Source organism: Thalassophryne amazonica, chromosome 16, assembly GCF_902500255.1.
Source record: "Thalassophryne amazonica chromosome 16, fThaAma1.1, whole genome shotgun sequence".
Lineage (NCBI taxonomy): Eukaryota > Metazoa > Chordata > Actinopteri > Batrachoidiformes > Batrachoididae > Thalassophryne > Thalassophryne amazonica.
In genome coordinates, this window is record NC_047118.1 from 77,373,924 (window position 1) to 77,395,328 (window position 21,405).

The following is a 21,405-nucleotide window of genomic DNA, read 5'->3' on the forward strand; positions in this document are numbered from 1 at the left end:
CTCGCATCGTGGGGGCTCTTACCTGGTACTGGGATCAGTCAAAATGTTCAGCAGACTCTTCATCTTGCTTAGGTCCTTCTTTCTATCTGCTTGCAGAAAAAGGACAAATCCATCTCACTGTTTAAATGACTATAGGCCAGTCGCGCTTACATTAGTGTCGATGAAAACCTTCAAACATCTTGTGCTGGAGCACATTAAAGCCCAGATCTCTGTGTCTGTTTAAATGACTATAGGCCAGTCGCGCTTACATTAGTGTCGATGAAAACCTTCAAACATCTTGTGCTGGAGCACATTAAAGCCCAGATCTCTGTGTCTGTTGAACCACTTCAGTTCATATATAGACAGAACAGAAGCATGGAGGATGCCATTTCATTTGCCTTGAACTCAGTGTAAAAACACTTGGACAAGGAAAAATCCCAGGCTAGAATGTTTTTTATTGACTATAGCTCTGCTTTTAATTCTCTTGTTCCTGCAAGGCTCATACAGAAATAGATTTTTGGGTTTGAGTGATGCCATTTGCAAATGGATTTTTAGTTTTCTAACTGGAAGACCACAAAGAGTCAAGATCAATGGCTGTGTCTCTGATAAACTTACTGTAAATATTGGCTCGCCACAAGGTTGTATTTAAGCTCACTGTTGTACACTTTGTACACTTATGACTGTGTTGCGTCGTTTCCTAATAATCTGATAATTAAGTATGCAGATGACACAACTATTATTGGTTTGATCTCTTCTCATGAGGACTCTTTATAGATCTGAAGTACAAAAGTTGGTTTCCTGGAGTGAAGAAAACAATTTGAAGCTAAAAACAGCAAAAACATTTGAGTTGGTTGTTGACTTCAGTAAAAAAAGATCTCATGTTCCCATCATATTAAATGGCGCTGAGGTGCAAACAGTTAAAAACTGTAAATTTCTTGGAGTGTTTTTATCTGATGACTTGAGCTGGAATTATAACACCAGTGAAATTGTTAAGACAGCGGCTTTTTTCTGCGTAAACTGAAATAATTCACTCTTAACAAGAATATTGTCTTAAATTTCTATCATGGCTGCATTGAAAGTCTTCTTACAAACACTATAACTGCATGGTTTGGAAATGCCACTGCTAAAGAAAGGCTTTGAATAGAGTGGTTCGTTCAGCCAGTAGGACTATTGCTGTCTGTCCTGGGGGACATTTACAAAAAAAAACAAAAAAACACTTCAGTCCCGGTCTTTGGCCACAACTAAAGACCTCCTGCATCCCACCAGGGACCTATCTGAGCTTCTCCCCTCGGGTAGGCGCTATTGGTCTATTAAATGTGGGACATCACGCTACAGTAAAAGCTTCTTCCCTCAAGCTGTGGTAATGATCAATACTCTGACTAGTTCTAAATGCATCTTACATTTATTTTGTGGCTTTGTCGTTTTTATGTCTTTATATAGTTTTTTGTATGTCTTGCTAGTGCATTTTGAGCTCCTTGCACCTTTTTTCCAATGTGGTTTTAATATTGCAAATGGCAAATAAACCTGAACTTGAACCACAGGTCAAAAATCCACCCTCAGAAACCAACTGACAGGCACTTGGTAACAGGATTAATAAATGGAACAGTTTTGCCCATGTTGAATGCTTGGTCACCAAAGTAAAGGTCAAAGTTCATTGGATTCTGTGATGTATGAAACCCCATAACGTGATAACTGCACGACAGATGGTGTAAACTATTCTTTTTTAAAACTCTAATAACTCAACCAATATTTTGCATCAATTTTTTACCAAACTTTAATGTCTGACCCCTGTACAGATGAAAATTGATCTTTGTCACCATTTGTGTTGTTTTTACCCCGTAACATTCAGTCATGGACAGTCCAAGCTATACCTTTTTAGAATCTTCATGATCAGACAAATAATGTGGTATAGTTTTCAATATGATTGGAGTTTCTGTGTAGGCTCTCAGTTGTCCAGGTGGTTTCCATAGTAGAGAAGCTTCTGTTTATTCTTCTCTACAAGAGTCAAGACGGAAGTCAGACTACCAGAGAAGAATTTTAGCTGAGGAAGCTTCTGCGATTTGAAGCGAAACATCCTCACGTCAAGCAACCCAGTCCAGTCGAAGATTCAAGCTTCTCTACAATATGATTGGAGCATTTTTAAATTTTGACCCCTGTGTAATTTTTCATTGCCCCCTACCTGGCTACAGCTGCCACCTTTGGATGACCATCATACATTTTTGTCCAGGTCATGGTACACTGAGGCTGGATTGTAAGTGTTGTTTAGTCCCCTTAAAGCTATAGGGCCTTTCAAATTTCACACAACTGAGAAAATTTAGTTTCTACCAAAATCCAAACATTATAATGTAGGCTTATTTGTGGAACATGTTACAAAACTACAGTTTATTTTAATGAAGAGAATGTATTAATGTGGAGGAAAATTCCACAGTGAATATTGTGTTCTCCTTCATCACAGTCATGCAGACCAACTACAGGAGGAAGCGTGTGTGCACATGATTGAGGTTTTCAGATTACCTGTGACTCATCTTATGTTAACATCCATAAGATTTCTTATCTACCAAAATGTTGGTCATTGCATCTGATTCCTTGAACTTCTCCCCCTCAGGGGTCGAAATTCTAAATTGTTTCCAGACAGCATGAAGTTTGATCATATTGACAATATCATATTATGAATATCTAAATGCTAAGGAATAAAATTATAGTGGTGACAAAAAAAATGGCGTATTCATTAAATCTTTTTAAAACCCAGTGGCATTATACCTTTAAGTGGTCCCAAAAAGCTGCATGGCCCACAGACTATCATGTACGTGAAAACTGTTGCCTAAGTTAATCAATTAAAGCCCGCTTTCTATGCTGTGCAGCCTAGCTCGAAAACTATTTTTGTACGGAATGCTGGTAAAAGATACTGAGGCCCATTTTATTCACGGTTACATTTAATCTCATATTGTAGACATCCCAAGCATTCCAAAAATCCCCATTTTGTTGAGTTGTGTGTGTGTGTGTGTGTGTGTGTGTGTGTGTGTGTTTGGGGGGCGGGGGGGGTGCACGAGGGACGCCAAGTAGCCCATGGCCTATAGTACAATGTGGCTCCACCCTCCTTTGCTGCGGCAGTTTGTCTCAATTTTCACGGTCACTATGTTAGAAAATACTTGTTTTGTGAGTGATGCTCAATTATTAAAGAGGGAAAAAATGTAAAGTGGCAGGGGCGCACCAGGGAACCCCAGAAGCCCATGGCCTACTTAGCTACAGAGAGCTCATCTTGGGGAACACATTTTATTCTGTAAGTTTTCTTCAGTATTCTGCAGCTGACCTTCATTTTTGTCAATCTTGTTGATCATCCTGCGTAGCGGTTCGATGTATTTGGACAGCTGTTTGAGCTTCTCCATGTACTGCTGGTCCTCCAAAGACACGGCGCCAGCCGGACTCATCACAGAGCTGGGGTTACCTACAGGATAACAACATCAGAGGAAAACTGTCCACCAGATAACCGACATAAATCCTGAAATGGAACTAATTTAACTGCTGCTTTCCGAGTGCGTACCGGGAGTGTTGAGCGGTCCAGGGGAAGGGACACCATAATTCTGTGGCGTTCGAGCATTAGCTGGACTCTGGGAGGGCTGAGGGGATGGACTGGGCTGGAACCCACCTGGAGATGGAGTCGGGCCTGAGCTGGAGATAGCACATAGATTAAACTTTGAAGCACTGCATCACCAACAGAGCAGCCGCCAACCAAGAGGGGAGGGTGGAGTTTATCTTCATCAGCCAAAACGACAAATACTACATAATGTCCTGTGCTCCTCTAAGTGCCATCGAATAAAGAGGACAAACTGTGTCACAGAAAGCGATCATCACTGTGCTAAAACAGATCGACTGAATAAGAAGGTCTGAGTGGCTGCACATGAAACCGGAAGGTTAAAAGTGTGAAGAACAGCAAACCACAGGAAGGCCTTCAAACCACTTCATCAGCAGTAGAGTCTGACAATTTACTAACCCAACCTAAAGTTTGACCACAAGCCAACAACCAAGCAGACCAGAGCGACTGCATGGTTCTGGAAAGTGCAGCGGACGCTCTGTGAGGATGCGTGCAGGCAGTCCACCTCATCCGGTTCTCTTCAAGTAACTGCACAATCACTCCAGTGATTCCCAAGGATCCTCTGGAAAGACCAGGTAATGGGATATGAGTGTCTCCACAGTGTCAAATGTGACCCTACACGGTGGATAAGTGGTTCACACTCGCCTCACAGCAAGAAGGTCTGGGGTTTGATTCCACCCATGGCCAGTTCCTTTCTGTGGGGAGTCTAAATGTTCTCCCTGTGTCTGTGTGGGTTTCCTCTGAGCACTCCAGTTTCCTCCTACTATCAAAACATGCACACTGGGGTCTGCTCCTTCCTCTGCCCCTGACCAAGGTAACATCTCTACATCTGAAGTTGGTCTCCAGGCGGCACTGCCCACTGCCCCTAGTGGTCAGATTCTGTCCAACTGTAATTAGGATGGTTAAATGTAGAGTACAAATTTCGTTGCAAGCATTCATGTATGTACTGTACAACGACAATAACAGACCTTCATCTTTTTCTCCTTTTCTTAATTAAACCAGAAGGTGCTCTGAGTAAGTCTGATCCTTCCAGTCTCAGAAACTCAGCAGAGTGGGTCCTGGTTAGTACTTCCTCTCAGGAAGACCAGGGGCTGTTTGTTTCTGGAGTTGCATCTGGTATGGCATCCGGTGTAAAGCTTGTGCCAAATCCCGATGCGGATCTGCACTCATGCACTGTGACAACCCTGAACAAACAGGTGCAGCCAAAAGACAAACAACATTAAACCTGAACAGTAAAGACAAGACGCAGAGCTGAAGAGGCGGCAATTTTCTTTGGGCATGGACACGATTACAAGTGAACGTATAAGATGAAATCAGACAGGTGAGACAGATAGTCTGGACATGTGCAGAGGAGGGACTCAGGGTGTACAGGGAAAAGGATGCTGAGGATGGAGCCACCTGGCAGGAGGAGAAGATGGAGGAACAAAGAGGTTTATGGTTGTGGTGAAAGAGGATGTGTAGTTGGATGGCATGACAGGGAAAGATACTGAGGACAGGGTGTGACCCACTGTGCTGCCCCCTAACAGGAGCAGCTGAAAAATTATGAAGAATAAAAATAAAAACCACCTGATGACGACCACCTGTGACAGGAGAACACCATCAAACAACACATGCACGAGGGAGCACAACAGTGTTCAAGACCTCAATGCTCCAAAGCACAGAATCAGTCAGTCTGCACAAACAAACCAAAGTCAAAAATGTTCCATATTTCCTGAGCGGCTATACAAAGAGCATCAAAAGGCTTACTGAAACATATACTGAAGTCACAACTAATCCAAATCGTATCAACTCAGAGGAATCAAGCCTTCACATCAAACTGGGATACCTCGCTGAGTTGGGCTGTGAGGAGGGAGGCTGAGGTGACGGCTGAGGAGGGGGAGGCATCGACTGTGGTGTCTGGACCTGCACCGGTGATGGTGATGACATCATCTGATGCTGCTGTACCTGTGATTAGAGAGAAATGAGTCATGCGTAAGAGGAGGGGCAACACTTCTTCCAATTTACAAACAGTAACACTGAGTGACAACGCCATCTGCAGCGCTCACAACTAATCACATCATGCTAGCAAAGACATCTGTCCTTCCATGCTGGTAAAAGAGGTGGAGCCAATGATCAGCTGGGTGGTAAGAAAAAAAATGGGCATGGGCAGTACAACATGGTCAGGGAGAGTCAAAGGTCTGGGGTAAAATACCTGTGGGGCAGTTAGTGCAGCAGAGTTTGGAGGTGCTATGCTCGGGTTCTGGGCAGCACGAGGCATCCGTGGTGGAATCTGCATCCCAGGGCGAGCCATCATCTTTAGAACGACATGGATGGTGGGACAGGTTAGCCGTGTGCCACACACACACACACACACACACACACACACACACACACACACACACACACACACACACACACACACACACACACACACACACACACACACACACACACACACACACACACACACACACACACACACACACACACACACACACACACAAAACTTGACTTGAAATGGTTTCTGTCAACAACCAAGTTTTTTCAGTTTTTTTAATTTTTATTTTATTGAGATTTTAACATATTAAAGAGAACCACACAACACACACACACACACACACACACACAAAACAACAAAAAACAGATCAGAACCATAAACACTGAGCAGTCTGAGTTAGAGACGGTTAAGTCAGATAAAAAAAAAAAAAAATGTAGGCAATTTACCTAAAACATACAGAGCCATTCAACTGGAAGAGCCTAAGGTTCTCCACTTCAACGAGCCTGTGCCCCTCTGCAAGGTATCGCTTAGCTCACCGGGCAAGTATTCCAGTAGAGGGTACCATAAGTCCAGATATTTATTGCTGTCACCCCTTACAGTGGGTAAAAAAGCATTCAGTCAGTCCCTGATTGTGCAGGTTCTCTGACTTAGAAAGATGAGAGGTCTGTAATTTTCATCATAGGTACACTTCAACTGTGAGAGACAAAATGAGGCAAAAAATCCAGGAAATCACATTTTTAAATAATTTATTTGTAAATTATGGTGGAAAATAAGTATTTGATCACCCACAAAAAAAGCAAGATTTCTGGCTCTCACAGACCTGTAACTTCTTCTTTAAGAAGCTCCTCTGTCCTCCACCTGTTGTCTGTATTAATGGCATCTGTTGGAACTCGTTATCTGTATAAAATACACCTATCCACAGCCTCAAACAGTCAGACTCCAAACTCAACCATGGCCAAGACGAAAGAGCTGTTGAAGAACACCAGGAAGAACATTATAGACCTGCACCAGGCTGGGAAGAATGAATCTACAATAGTCAAGCAGGTTGGTGTGAATAAATCAACTGTGGGAGCAATTGTAAGAAAATGGAAGACATACAGGACCATTGATAATCTCCCTTGATCTGGGGCTCCACACAAGATGTCATCCCGTGGGGTCAGAATGATCATGCGAACGGTGAACAAAAATCCCAGAACTACACGGAGGGACCTGATGAATGACCTGCAGAGAGCTGGGACCAAAGTAACAAAAGCTACACACTATGCAGAGAGGGACTCAAATCCTGCAGTGCCAGGCGTGTCCCCCTGCTTAAGCCAGTATGTGTACAGGCCCGTCTGAAGTTTGCCAGAGAGCATATGGATAATCCAGAAGACGATTGGAAGAATATCATGTGGTCTGATGAAACCAAAATAGAACATTTTGGTAAAAACTCAACTCGTCGTGTTTGGAGGAAGAAGAATGCCGAGTTGCATTCCAAGAACACCATATCTACTGTGAAGCATGGGGGTGGAAACATCATGCTTTGGGGCTGTTTTTCTGCAAAGGGGACAGGACGACTGATCCGTGTTAAGGGAAGAATTAATGTGGCCATGTATTGTGAGATCTTAATCCAAAACCTCCTTACATCAGTGAGAGCACTGAAGATGCAACGTGGCTGGGTCTTCCAGCATGACAATGATCCCAAACACACCGCTCAGGCAACGAAGGAGTGGCTCTGTAAAAAGCATTTCAAGGTCCTGGAGTGGCCTAGCCAGTCTCCAGACCTCAACCCCATAGAAAATTTGTTGAGGGAGTTGAAAGTCCATTTTGCCCAGTGATAGCCCCAAAACATCACTGCTCTAGAGGAGATCTGCATGGAGGAATGGGCCAAAATACCAGCTACAGTGTGTGCAAACCTGGTGAAGACTTACATGAAATGTTTGACCTCTGTCACTGCCAACAAAGATTATGTTACAAAGTACTGAGCTGAACTTTTGTTATTGACCAAATACTTATTTTCCACCATAATCTATAAATAAATTCTTTAAAAATCCTACAATGTAATTTCCTGGATTTTTTTTTCTTCATTTTGTCTCTCATAGTTGAAGTGTACCTATGATGAAAATTACAAACCTCTCTCATCTTTCTAAGTAGGAGAACTTGCACAGTCAGGGACAGACCAAATACTTTTTGCCCCACTGTAACTTTGCACTTAAGCTTTCCATTGGTAACACTTTAAAAATTTCATTATACCATTCAGTTACTGTTGGTGGCTTCTCCTTAATCCACTTAAACAAAATACATTTCGTGCTAAGAATAAAAGTTTTCTTAATGATTTTATTTTTGTCCGTCAATTTATTGGGAGATGGCAGCCCTAATAGAAACTGGCCTGGATCCTTACACATTCTCATCTGCAGTATAGCACCAATTTCCTTAGTTACACAAGACCAATATTTAACTATTTTTGGACAAATCCATAAGCAGTGCAAATATGTCCCATTAAGCTGCTTTGCATTTAAAACACAAAGGTGACCTATGTGGGTCTATTTTGTTCAGAAAAACTGGTAGCCTGTGCTGTCTATGCAGGATTTTATACTGGGTTTCTCTGTGTTTGTTGCTAACAAATAAGTGAGTGGAGCAAAGAGTCTTTTCCATCATAATGACGTTGCAGATCTTCCTCCCATCGTTCAATCACTTTACCAATATTATGGCCATTATATTCTTGTAAAACCACACAAGACTGCTTGATAATAGATTTCTTATCAATAATATCCAGAACAAACTTCTCAATAGGTCCCAGTAATATTGTTTCTCGGGTGGTCTTAAAATTTGCCTGAATGGAGTGCCGCACCTGTAAATCAGCAAAAAAGTCCTTCTGTGGAATTCCATGTTTACTCTGAACTTGTACGAAGGACATAAGGACATTAGCTTCAAATAAATCACCAACCACTCTTATTCCTGTACTGCACCATCTTTGAAATATTGCACTTTTTACCCCCAGGCAGAAATCTGGGTTATTCATCAGAGGTGTCAGAAAATAAAGATTGGAAACACCAGAAGTGTATTTGTTCATAACTCGCTACACCTTTGCAGTGTCGCGAGTTTAGCACTGGTAACAGTCTAGCGAGTGTAGCACTGGTAATAATCAATAAATTAGCATATGTTTTTTTCCTTCTCATGAGTTCACCTATCAGTGAATAAGGTGTACATCCCCATGATTCAAGATGTTTGTCATTTGCTTTCAAATACGCATGTATCCACTCATGAATAATCCTCATATGACACGACCAGTTGTGAAGCATAACATTAGGGAGAGCAAGTCCACCTCCATCTTTGGGTAGTTGTAAAGTTTTAAGACTTAATTTAGGTTTCTTTCCTCTCCAGATAAATTCTGACAAATCCCTCTCAATATCTCTGCCCAATTTCTTAGTTAGACATATTGGGAGCAATTTGAAATGGGTAGAGAAGGCGTGGTAACACATTCATTTTAATCAAATACACTCTACTCATCCAGGACACAGGAAGATCCATCCATCTTGTGAGATCCCCTTTAATGTTCCTGTGAACCAGATCAATATTTTTCTTCAAAATGTTGCTATAGTATAATAGTACACTTTTCCAACCCACTCTCTCAAGTTTTTTTGTGCTCCTCATCAATAAAGTGAGTTTCTTGTAAAAGGACTATGTTCCCCTTCTCCTTCTTAATCCACGTTAGTATTTTTTTTTACGTTTAACTGCGTTATTTATTCCTTTAACATTCAAAGAAATATACTTAATTGTACTCATTACAAAATAAGAGTTATATATTTAGTTATTATGTTACATAGCATTTTGTACAGTAGAAGAGGTAAAGGCACATATTAAACTGGAGAAAATTGCATAACAACCAGCACTCAGATTTGCTCAGACACACATAAAAAATGAACAAAAATAAAAATAACTTGGGTAATAAATAGGTATGCTCATTGGTAAACAGTACAATATACCCAAATAACTGAGGTAGAAAACAACACCTGTTGTGAACGCACGTCAAAAACTCCCATTTTCCACTCACATAACGGCTCTCACAACCCTGCCGACAAAACTTTTATTCAAAAGTAAGAGTTATCTTACATAATCATACAAAAAAAAAAAGAAAAAACAAAAAAAAAAAAAAACATAACAGCCACTGATGAGTCATTCCTCAGTATCGATTGAAGGGGGAGAAAAAATAAATAAAACTCAAACCCTGTCGATGTCCTATTTGTGTTGTTCAGTTACTCACATGGCTCAGCCAATGCCTCGATGGCACTTACTTCTTCTTCAGGGGAGTCAAAAGAAAAATTCTTACTGTTATGCGAGAAACGGAGGGTACCTGGGTAGATTCTGAATCGGATTCCTTTGGTGATTAATTTCTGGCATACAGGGTTGAACTTCCTTCACTGTTGAAGCACCTTTTGTGGCAAATCTTGGCAAATGGTAACAAACGGTCCTTCAAAAAGTAATTTCGCCTTCCTGCTGAGAGTCATCACCATCATCGTATCGGTTGTGTAATGAGGCTTCATGACGACGGCCCTTGGTACTCCTGGTCTCGCCTGGCCCAAGGTCCTGTGCCAGCGGTACAGCCGGATCCTGCCTTTCTTGGTTTCCATGTTGAGTAGTCTTGGCAGCCAGTTTTCAAAATAAGAGACAGCATCCTTTCCTTCGATGCCTTCCTTTACCCCGAAGACTCTGATCTGATCCCTCCGCATCCGTGATTCTTGATCATCCATTCATTTTGTAAACTCAACCAGCTTACTCTCTGCTTCCATCATTCTTATCTCCATATTTGCGATTGTGTCCTCCGCATCGGAAATGCGGTTTTCAGCCTTCCCCAATTGTCTTGTGTGGCCATCCAATGAAGTTTGGATTGTATCCAGTATGTTAGTGATAAATGCCATTTTTTTCTTGCACAACAGCGGCAACTGTGTCCCTGATATCAACTGTTAAAACCAAAATATTGAAAGGATAGTCCGGATTAGCTTGCATCCTCTGTGCCCTCCTCATTAGCCGCAATGGTAGCTTCAATGCTAGCTTGGTTTCATGTGGTTCTTGAGGGCTTCCTTTCAATACCCCCCCCCCCCCCGCTCCTTTTCTGCCGGACATGTCTATATAATCACAGCGACTTCTTGTATATCAAGTGGCAACCAGTTTAATCTTAAAACTTTAAAGTTTGGAAAGTTTCATCGGGAGCTCTCCGGCGCTGATCCTCTCAGTGTGATGTCATATAGGAAGCCCCCTCTTCTGTTTTTGGCCATGGGTTATTGTGAAGGCCTTGCGCCTGTCCATCCGTTTGTCTGTGCTCAGAGTAAGTCCAGTCGTATTACTGCCAGGATCGTGAAATTCACAGGGAACATTCTTGAGATACAGACCTTGGACAAGTTCAAAGATGGCTAAACTTGACCTATTTTAAGAGGTCAAAAGGTCATATTCTATATTCATACGGCCAAGGGTATTTTAGCATTGTGTTATTTTTTTGAATTGTGAATACCATTAAAGAAAGATCTATCCATCTTCTGATGTCACTTATTCCAGTTGAGGGCATAGACTGTATATACGAGGTCTGTGAGAAAAAAAAAAATGGCTTACCTGGAGGGTTGGAAACCTAATCACCCTCGAAGTAGTCTCCTTGGGACTCCACAGACTTCTCCCAGCGGTGTCGCCACTGTTGGAAGCATTCCAAAAAAGCCTCTTATGGGATGGAGTGCAGCTCCGCTGTCGTTGCAGCCATGATGTCCTCCCTCGTCTCAAAACGCGTTCCTTTTAATGGTCTTTTAATTTTTGGGAACAGCCAGAAGTTGCAAGGGGCCATGTCAGGAGAGTATGGAGCCTGTTGAACCACAGGAGTTTGGTTTTTAGACAAAAAAGTCTAAATTAAGTTGGAGGAATGTGCTGGAGCATTGTCGTGGTGGATGCGCCACGTTCCTGTGGCCCACAACTCCGTTCTCTTGCGCCACACAGCATTACAGAGGTGACGGAGGACATCCCTGTAATACTCCATTATTGTTTGACCCTGTGGTGCGTACTCGTGGTGTACCACACCGCAGGTGTCAAAAAAAAAACAAACAACAAAAAAAACAGTCAGCGTTACCTTCACATTGCTGCGCACTTGGCGCGCCTTCTTCGGTTGTGGCGACGTGGAATGCTTCCATTGTGACGACTGGAATTTGGTTTCCGGGTCATACCCGTACACCCAGGGCTCATCACCGGTGATAATGGTGTCCATAAAGCTGGGATCAGTGTGAATGGAGTCCAGCATGTCCTGTGAGACTTCAACACGGAGGTGCTTTTGCTCCGCCGTCGGCAACCTCGGCACGAATTTCGCAGCCACTCGCTTCATGCCCAAATCTTCTGTCACAATGGAATGTACCGAAAAAGTACTAATGTCCACTTCCTCCGCAATTTCTCTGATGGTCACTCGACAGTCCCGCATCACCACAGCGTTCACTTTTGAAATGATCTCGTCAGTTCGGCATGTCGATGGCCGGCCGGAGCGCGGCTCACTCTCCACCGTTACGTGTCCGTATTTAAGCCGGTTGTACCACTCCTTAATCTGTGTGGCGCCCATAGCTTCATCTCCGAAAGCCGTCTTAATTTTCCGAATGGTTTCCACCTGGCTGTCGCCAAGTTTCTGGCAGAATTTGATGCAATGGCGTTGCTCCAATTGTTCAGCCATTTTACGCTCAATAATTATCCGCCAAGCGCACAGCACCACTCCTCACACAAAGGCTGCTCACAGGCGAATGACGCAAACGACAGGCAGGACAAAACTCACGCATGAGCACGAAGGTTCAAGCTTGGCTGATGCAATCACACGTGATTCAAATCCATAAAGTTTTTGAAAAAAATAAAAAGGTCGGATAGTTTTCTCACAGACCTCGCATAATATATACTGGACAAACCCTGCATGAAGTCACCCATAGGTTTTCTACAGAGACCCAGAGGAGTCATTCTGAAGTACAAAAATTGCTGCTCTGGGTGTCTCCATGTTGGCAGCACTTACTCTGCCTATGTCACACTCAACCCAATTTAAACTCACACCATACATGAATTGACCGTTTTTGTTTTTTGTTGTTGCTTTTTGTACCAGGCAATAACATTTTTTCTTCTATAAAATTTTAACTTTTCAACATGGGCATCTACGGCAACATGCTCCTTTCTGGATCCAGCTTCAAGCGGCAGCTTTATTCTTTTTCCCCCAATGGTTTTGTTTAGATGTCTGATTTACCGCTTGGTTAAGGGTCAGGGGGCTGGAACCTATCCAAGTGGTCAATAAAGGCAGGGTTCACCCTGGACAGGCCAGTAGCCTATTACAAAGCTGAAACATATAGACAGACAAACTCGTTCACACAGCAACTGACACCTACACATCACCTACTAACCACAGTAAACTACAACCCCAATTCCAATGAAGTTGGGACATTGTGTAAAATGTAAATAAAAACAGAATATAATGATTTGCAAATCCTCTTCAACCTATATTCAATTGAATACACCACAAAGACAAGATATTTAATGCTCAAACTGATAAACTTTGTTTTTGTGCAAATATTTGCTCATTTTGAAATGGATGCCTGCAACATGTTTCAAAAAGCTGGGACAGTGTTATGTTTATCACTGTGTTACATCACCTTTCCTTCTAACAACACTCAAGCGTTTGGGAACTGAGGACACTAATTGTTGAAGCTTTGTAGGTGGAATTCTTTCCCATTCTTGCTTGATGTACAACTTCAGTTGTTCAACAGTCCGGGGTCTCCATTGTCGTATTTTGCGCTTCATAATGCGCCACACATTTTCAATGGGCGACAGGTCTGGACTGCAGGCAGGCCAGACTAGTACCCGCACTCTTTTACTACAAAGCCACGCTGTTGTAACACATGCAGAATGTGACTTGGCATTGTCTTGCTGAAATAAGCAGGGACGTCCCTGAAAAAGACATTGCTTGGACATTGCTTTAAGTTGCCCATGCCATGGACACTAACACACCCCCATACCATCACAGATGCTGGCTTTTGAACTCTGCACTGGTAACAATCTGGATGGTCTTTTACCTCTTTTGTCCAGAGGACACGACATCCATGATTTCCAAAAACAATTTGAAATGTGGACTCATCAGGCCACAGCACACTTTTCCACTTTGTGTCTGTCCATTTTAAATGAGCTCGGGCCCAGAGAAGGCGGTGGCATTTCTGGATGTTGTTGATGTATGGCTTTCACTTTGCATGGAGTTTTAACTTGCACTTGTAGATGAAGTGACGAACTGTGTTAACTGACAATGGTTTTCTGAAGTGTTCCTGAGCCCACGCGGTAAGATCCTTTACACAATGATGTTGGTTTTTAATGCAATGCCGCATGAGGGATCATGGGCATTCAGTGTTGGTTTTCGGCCTTGCCGCTTACGTGTAGAAAGTTCTCCAGATTCTCTGAATCTTCTGATTATATTATGGACTGTATTCAGACTGGAATCCCTAAATTCCTTGCAACTGAATGCTGAGAAACATTGTTCTAAAACTGCTGGACTATTTTTTCATGCAGCTGTTCACAAAGTGGTGATCCTCGCCCCATCTTTGCTTGTGAACGGCTGAGCCTTTAGGGATGCTCCTTTTATACCCAATCATGACACTCACAATTAGTGTCCTCAGTTCCCAAACGCTTACTGAGTGTTGTTAGAAGGAAAGGTGATATAACACAGTGGTAAACATACCACTGTCCCAGCTTTTTTGAAATATGTTGCAGGCATCCAGTTCAAAATTAGCAAATATTTGCACAAAAAAAAAAAAAAAAAACGTTTATCAGTTTGAACACTGAATATCTTGTCTTTGTGGTGTATTCAACTGAATATAGATTGAAGAGGATTTGCAAATCATTGTATTCTGTTTTTATTTACATTTCACACAACGTCCCAAATTCATTGGAATTGGGGTTGTAAGATTCTCTAATACACATGGTTTGGTGAAGCTTCTCTGGTAAGAAAAACAAGGTTGTGGTTGTTCAACAACAGTGTTCGCCTTAAGAAGAAGGCTGGGTGTGAGCTACCCATTTTAGGAGCCTATACAGTGGGCCCTCGTTTATCGGGGAGTTACATTCTAAAAATAACCCGTGAGAAGCAAAATCACGAAGTAGTCAGCGCTATTTTTTGCAAAATTATAGATCTTTTAAGGCTGTAAAACCCTCACTACACACTTTATACGCCAGATATTGCGGAGCTCCGCACAGCAGACAGGAGGGCGGTGTGAGTGGCCCGCTGCTGCGTTTATCGAGCCCTCAGGACTCAGTAAGCGCATCGGAGGCAGTGAGAGCAATCGCGGTGATGCCGACCAGTACCGCAACCGGCCCGCCTGATAAGGACGCAGAACACAATGTGCTGTAAAAAAAAAAAAAGCATGCAAAATTGCACTAAAAAAAACCTGCGAAACTGCGAGGCTGCGAAAGGTGAACCGTGTATAGCGAGGGTCCACTGTATAGGATACAGATGCTGTTTGGGGCAGTGGTAAGACAACACCCCGCCAACTATTCCAAATTATAACAAACTGTAACGGTGTAGCACCTTTTGTGCTGCTGTGAATGCTTTAAGTTGAAATTCTCTGAAAATTTCTTGAAGGTGATGTAACATTGCTTATATTTAACAACCTGAGAAAAATAAATTACATACTGATCAAATCACAGACTTAAAATTTAACAGGAACCCAGTGCTGGCAGTTGTTGGAAAGTAAAACCTTTTCAGTGTTGGTTTTGGCATTTAAAATGTCATGCTTCTTGACATCCAGTTTACAGTGGAATGACAAAGAAAATCTCCAAAATGTATGCCAGTACTGATGTCACATTTGTGGTAAGAACAAAAATAGGAGTGATGGTTTACTTTATTAGCTATTGGGGGTCACAAATATAATTCATTTGAGCATCTGATTTCCCGCTCTCCCCACGATGCTACGTATTGTCAGGACCATAAGTATGGAAGTCAGTCGTGTTATTTTTTCCACTGTTTATAGGCCTCCCAGCCCATACTCTGAATTTTTTGATGAATTTGGTGCGTTCATCTCTAACTTCTCAACTAGTGTGGATAACATTTTGATTATTCGTGACCTTAACATTCATATAAATAAGCCTTCTGATTCCCTCTGCAAATCATTTATGGAACTTGTGGATGCATTAGGATTTCAGCAATGCATTCATTAGTGGAAATATCCCCTGGATGTGGTTCTCGCATGTGGTATTGCTGTCACAAATATTGACATCTTGCCTCTTTCATCGGTGGTCTCTGACCACTCACTTATTAGGTTTACATTTACACTGCTGTGTTTAGTGGAGCAACAATCTTGTCTATTACTGTGGTGATGCATTAAACCCTCAACTATGACTGAACTCAAGGCTAGACTGCCTGATATTTTAGCTTCAAGTTTGGAAATGCGCAATCAGTAGACAGCCTTACGGATAGGTTAAATTCAGAGCTCAAAACTACACTTGATAAGATTGCGCTTCCTCTATTAAGGCCATGCCTTCCCAAGGCACATTTGCCTTGCAATGACCACAAGGCTAGAGGTATGGAATGGAAAATGGCGTAGCTTCAAATTAGAGTTGTTCCAACCTTGCATGGCGTGATGCTATCTTAGACTGTAAGCATGCACTGTTGGCTACAAAGTGGACCTATTACTCTGATTTGATCAATAAAAACAAGCATAACTCAAAGTTTTTGTTTGACATGGTACGTTTACTCATTCATGGACAGCCACCTGTTAGTCACTCTCTCTTTTCAGCACAGGCCTTCTTGGACAACTACATCATGCTATGGAGGTGGGTGCTACCACTGAGGTGTTACCTAGATTTACAGAATTTGATAGTATCTCATTAGGCGCGCTGACAAAACTCATGACGTCTACAAAAAGCACAACCTGTTTATTTGATCCATAACAAAACTGTTTAAGGACCTGTGGTCCACTCTTGTGCTTGGAAATTATTAATCTTTCTTTAACTTCTGGATCTGTTCCTAATGTTTCAAATCTGCAGTGATTAAACCATTACTTAAGAATCTAATCTTGACCCCAGTGAATTGAAAAATTATAAGCCGATATCAAATTTATCATTTTGCTCTAAATTCTGGAAAAAGCGGTGTCACGGCAGCTCGTGGGACTATCTTACTGAGAATAATCTTTTGGAGCCATTGTAGTCTCCTTTTAGAAAATATTACTCCACAGAGACAGCGCTCACTAAAGTAGTGAATGACCTTCTGCGAGGAATGGACTCTGACACCTCTACAGTTTTGGTGCCGTTAGATCTCAGTGCTGCGTTTGATACAGTGGATCATCATATTTTACTTGAGGTTGGAGAATCATTTTGGGATTACTGGAATTGCTCTTGCATGGTTGACGTCATACCTGTCCAGTCATTCTCACTGTGTTTTGTATAATAACACTACCTCTAACCTTAGTGACATGAAATTCGGGGTTCCACTGGGATCCGTTTTAGGCCCCCTGCTTTTCTGTCTTTATGTAGCACCCCTTGGGCATATACTCCTGTGCTTTGGGATTGACTTTCATTGTTATGTTGATGATACTCAATTGTACATGCCGAAAACTGCTGGTAATCTCATTCACATAAAATCTTTAGAAGATTGCCTTGCAGCAGTGAGAAGCTGGATGTCTAGTAACTTCCTACTTTTAAACTCTGATGAGACTGAAATGATGGTTCTTGGTCCAGCGAGACATTGGCATCAATTTGACCAGCTAGCGCTTAGCATAGGTTCATGTGTTATACATTATATGGATACCTTGGGGTAATTGCTGATCGTACGTTGTCCTTTGACCTTCACATTAGAGACATTATGAGGACTGCTTTCTTCCATCTGCGAAATATAGCGAAGATTCATCCCACCCTGTCTACGGCTGATGCTGAGGCTGTTACATGCATTTATCTCTTCTAGATTGCACTATTGCAATGCTCTGTTATCTGGTTTAACACAGTCCAGCATTAGGGGTCTTCAACTGGTTCAAAATGCTGCTGCCAGACTTTTGACACAACGTAGAAGGTTTGACCACATTACACCCGTTCTGGCATCCCTTCATTGGCTTCATGCCTCTCTGACATCGGATTTTAAGGTGCTGTTACTGTTGTATAAAATTGTTAGTGGAGTGGCACCTCCCTACCTGGCTGACATGGTTAAGCCCGACGTACCGGCTTGGGCCTTGTGTTCACAGGGTGCAGGACTGCTGTGTGTTGCTAGGGTGAATAAAAAGCCTGCAGGTCAAAGAGCCTTTTCTCATCATGCCCCGGCTCTGTGGAATGATCTCCCTGCGCAGATACAGCAGTCGGACTCTGTGGAGATTTTTAAGTCTAGAATGAAGACCCATTTTTCTCTGTTTTATTGTCAGTATTTTATGTTATTGTGTGTTTTTTATTCTTTTTATTTTTTGATTCTTTTATTGTGCTTTTTAATCTTTTACTTCATTTTATTCTGTTCTTAAAGTTGTGTTGTGTGAAGCGCCTTGAGGCAACCCCGTCGTGAATTGGCACTATATAAATTAATAAATTTGATTTGAAATTTGATTTTGATGGGTTTAAATACATATCTTCCATACTGAAGATAAAGCATTTGGACATATGATGAGTAAAAGCAGCAGCAGCTTCAAGGGCTGCAGTCTCACCTGTCCAGGTACGCCACCAGCAGCTGCTAGCTGAGCCTGTGCTGCTGCCTGCTGCGCTGCCTGCTGTTGCTGCAAAGCTGCCCGGGCCTGCACACACCCACGACACAGAATCCCCAGCATTCATTTCTATTTCTGAAGAAAGGCACCATAAGTGAAGCTTTTCATGATTTCTACTTGAGAACTGAGAGAAGACTGAGAATGCTGTTATTTTTCCTGCTAGACACCTAATGTACATAATCGTATCAAACAACATGTGCATTAAGTCAGTTAGGATGTCTATTTCAAAAAAACAGTTATAAGATACATCCACTGTTGGAATAGAATTGGCCAGGGGTCACATACTAGTTCTGTGACCAAGAGGGAATATCATGTATGTGTTACAATTTCTCAGTGTTTCAAATAAAAATTTGGGAAAAAAGATACATCCACTGCACACTTTATTCACTATGTCAGATTTTCTGGGTGCCAACAGTCGCCTTTAAAGAGTATGGAATTTTCCAGAAACTGATTTAATATTAAAAGCAATATTCTAAATCAACATAAAGTTAGACAAACATTACATATGATCACTTAAAAAAGGCTCTGCATATGTACGACGTCTGTGAGAAAAGTAACAGACCTTTTTATTTTTTTCAAAAACTATATGGATTTGATTCATATGTTTTTACGTCAGCCAAGCTTGAACCTTCGTGCGCATGCGTGAGTTTTTCCACGCCTGTCGGTGCATCATTCACCTGTGGGCAGGCTTTGAGTGAGTCACTGGTCCCACCCCTCTCGTCGTTGTTTCATTGCGAGGAAATGGCGGAATGATTTGGGTTTTTTTTTCCATCAGAATTTTTTCAGAAACTGTTAGAGACATGCAGCTGGAAACCATTCGAAAAATTTATCTGGCTTTCGGTGAAAATTTTACGGGCTTTACAGCGAATAAGGAGTGTTACTACAGCTTTAAGGACAGCCCACAATGGCGCACGGGCGCCACGCTCCGAGCCGCCATCGAGAGGCAGAAACCACCACATCATTTCTAAACGGATGGCTGTGTGGAGCCGGGACCGTTGTGTGCAATTTCTCTGGTTATCACAAGAGCTGGACATCAGCCATTTTCTGGCAGATTTCACTTTTAACAAGAGATTTTGTCATGGAAAGCCGTGCGGGGCTTTGCGCATCACGACCGATTCGCTGATGAAGCGAGACAAAGGAACACCTCCGTTTCGGAGTGCCAGAGGACAAGCTGGAACATGCCTATCTCGGCTTTCAGTGCTTACCAGTCGAGTGAGTATAAAGCCTCGGTCCCACTGAGTGAAGAAGGAGTGAAGAAGGAGCCACGCACCCTGTTTTTTTTTTTGTTTCGTGAGCTATCGTGCCATTATAGTGGCTCAGAGTGGCTCTTAGAGGCATTATCTTCAGTTAACGAGGCTCCTCTCTGAGCGTGGCGCTAATTTCAAGATGTTCAAAATTTAGCAACAACAGCATGGCGCAGTTTGTGTTCGAGTTACTGCGACGGCTTAGAAGCATTTGCATGGTGCTTACGAGTCTGCAAAAAGTCCATTATCCGTGCACCTGGCACCTTCGCAGGACCTGAGAGGCTATTTTTGGAGCAGCTCCTCCTCTTGCGCACACAATTGCACCTGCTCTGTGCGCTGGACTATATTTTGTAGTGGATTAATCATTTTCTGCCAAACCTTGGATGTTGAAAACACTTCTAATCACTTCTGGCATCACAGAGGACTGTTTCATCTGGACGCTTTTTTACCTCTCTTTCCTGCTCCATGTGGGATGTATTTTGAGCAGCTTAAGGTAATTATTTTTAATGTTTTTATAGCTTGATAAAACAGTTCCTTGCTATAAAAGTATGTCTGTATGTTGATGTCTGTTGTATGTAAAAGTATGTTTATTTAATATCTTGTTAATGGATCACTGTGTGTGCGCACTGAGGCAGGACCAAATATTTTTGGAGCAGGTCTCCTCTTTGCGCACCAAATTCCACCTGCTCTGTGTGCTGGACTCTATATAAAATAATTATTTTTTTAGCGGATTAATCATTTTCTGTCAAACCTTGGATGCCGAAAATACCTGTAATCACTTCTGGAATTAATGGATCACATGAGCTCCGCTGTGTGTGCACACTGAGGCAGTAGTGACTTCATCACGCTTCAAACAAGCATTTAGGCAGAACGCCAGCTCACAAAAGAGTGATATTTCAGTCAATATTGGACGAACACAAAGTTAAAATTTGGGTGACTGCGTGAAAGTGGATGTGTGTTTAAAGCCATGGAAGATAATAACTCCAGTGGAGCAGCTAAGAGCAGGAGCTGTGCGGCAACACAGGTGGAGAGCGCGCAAAAGAGCGATTTTGAAGACATAACACAAAGTTAAAAGTTGTATCATGGTGACTTGTAAGCTGCGGAAGAAATAAAGAAATATATATATTGAAAATGATCCACAGGTGTATATAATAAACGGCCACCTCATTCTATATGCAGAACAGCACCGCACGCAAAAGAGCGCTTTTGCAGAAATAAACAGACGAACACAAAGTCAAAAGTGGAATCACATTGTAAAAATGATTGTGCTTAAAGCCAGGGAAAAAATAAAGCCAGCAAGTCATGGATGGAAAGGAAGCCAGAAAGAGCAGAGAGGCGGCTGTCCATGAAAGGACAACAGCAGCGCGCATGCAAAAGAGCGCTTTTGCAGAAATAAATGGACAAACATAAAGTTTTGTGTGTTTAAAGCCGCAAAAAAAAAAAAAGCCAGAGAGCCGCGGAGCCAGCGAGCACAGAGGCGGCTCTCCAGGAACCAATGGTTCGGGTCTAGCTGGTCTGGTGCATTACAGGTGGACTGCAGCCTGGCGCACAGCGCACAACTGCGGAACTGTGATGGAGTGTCTATTTTTGGACTGCGTTAAAAAAAAAAAGAAGGGACATCTTTAAATGCTGCTGTGAATC

The 21,405-nt window shown here is 42.3% G+C and overlaps 1 protein-coding gene across 2 annotated transcripts in view; it reads right to left on the bottom strand.

Moving 5' to 3' along the window:
- LOC117527568 (mediator of RNA polymerase II transcription subunit 15-like) overlaps window positions 1–21,405 on the bottom strand; it is a 51,695-nt gene that overhangs the window by 17,581 nt on the left and 12,709 nt on the right. Inside the window, exons 3-8 of one of the 2 annotated variants that reach the window (XM_034189971.1) lie at window positions 18,464–18,550; window positions 5,763–5,864; window positions 5,397–5,515; window positions 3,521–3,648; window positions 3,290–3,424; window positions 23–86 (exon numbers count right to left, since the gene is read on the bottom strand). In XM_034189971.1, the coding sequence (XP_034045862.1) occupies window positions 23–86; window positions 3,290–3,424; window positions 3,521–3,648; window positions 5,397–5,515; window positions 5,763–5,864; window positions 18,464–18,550 (635 nt within the window). Of the gene's footprint in view, window positions 1–22; window positions 90–3,289; window positions 3,425–3,520; window positions 3,649–5,396; window positions 5,516–5,762; window positions 5,865–18,463; window positions 18,551–21,405 lie in introns of both variants that reach the window. The other variant, XM_034189970.1, reaches the window with a different exon arrangement.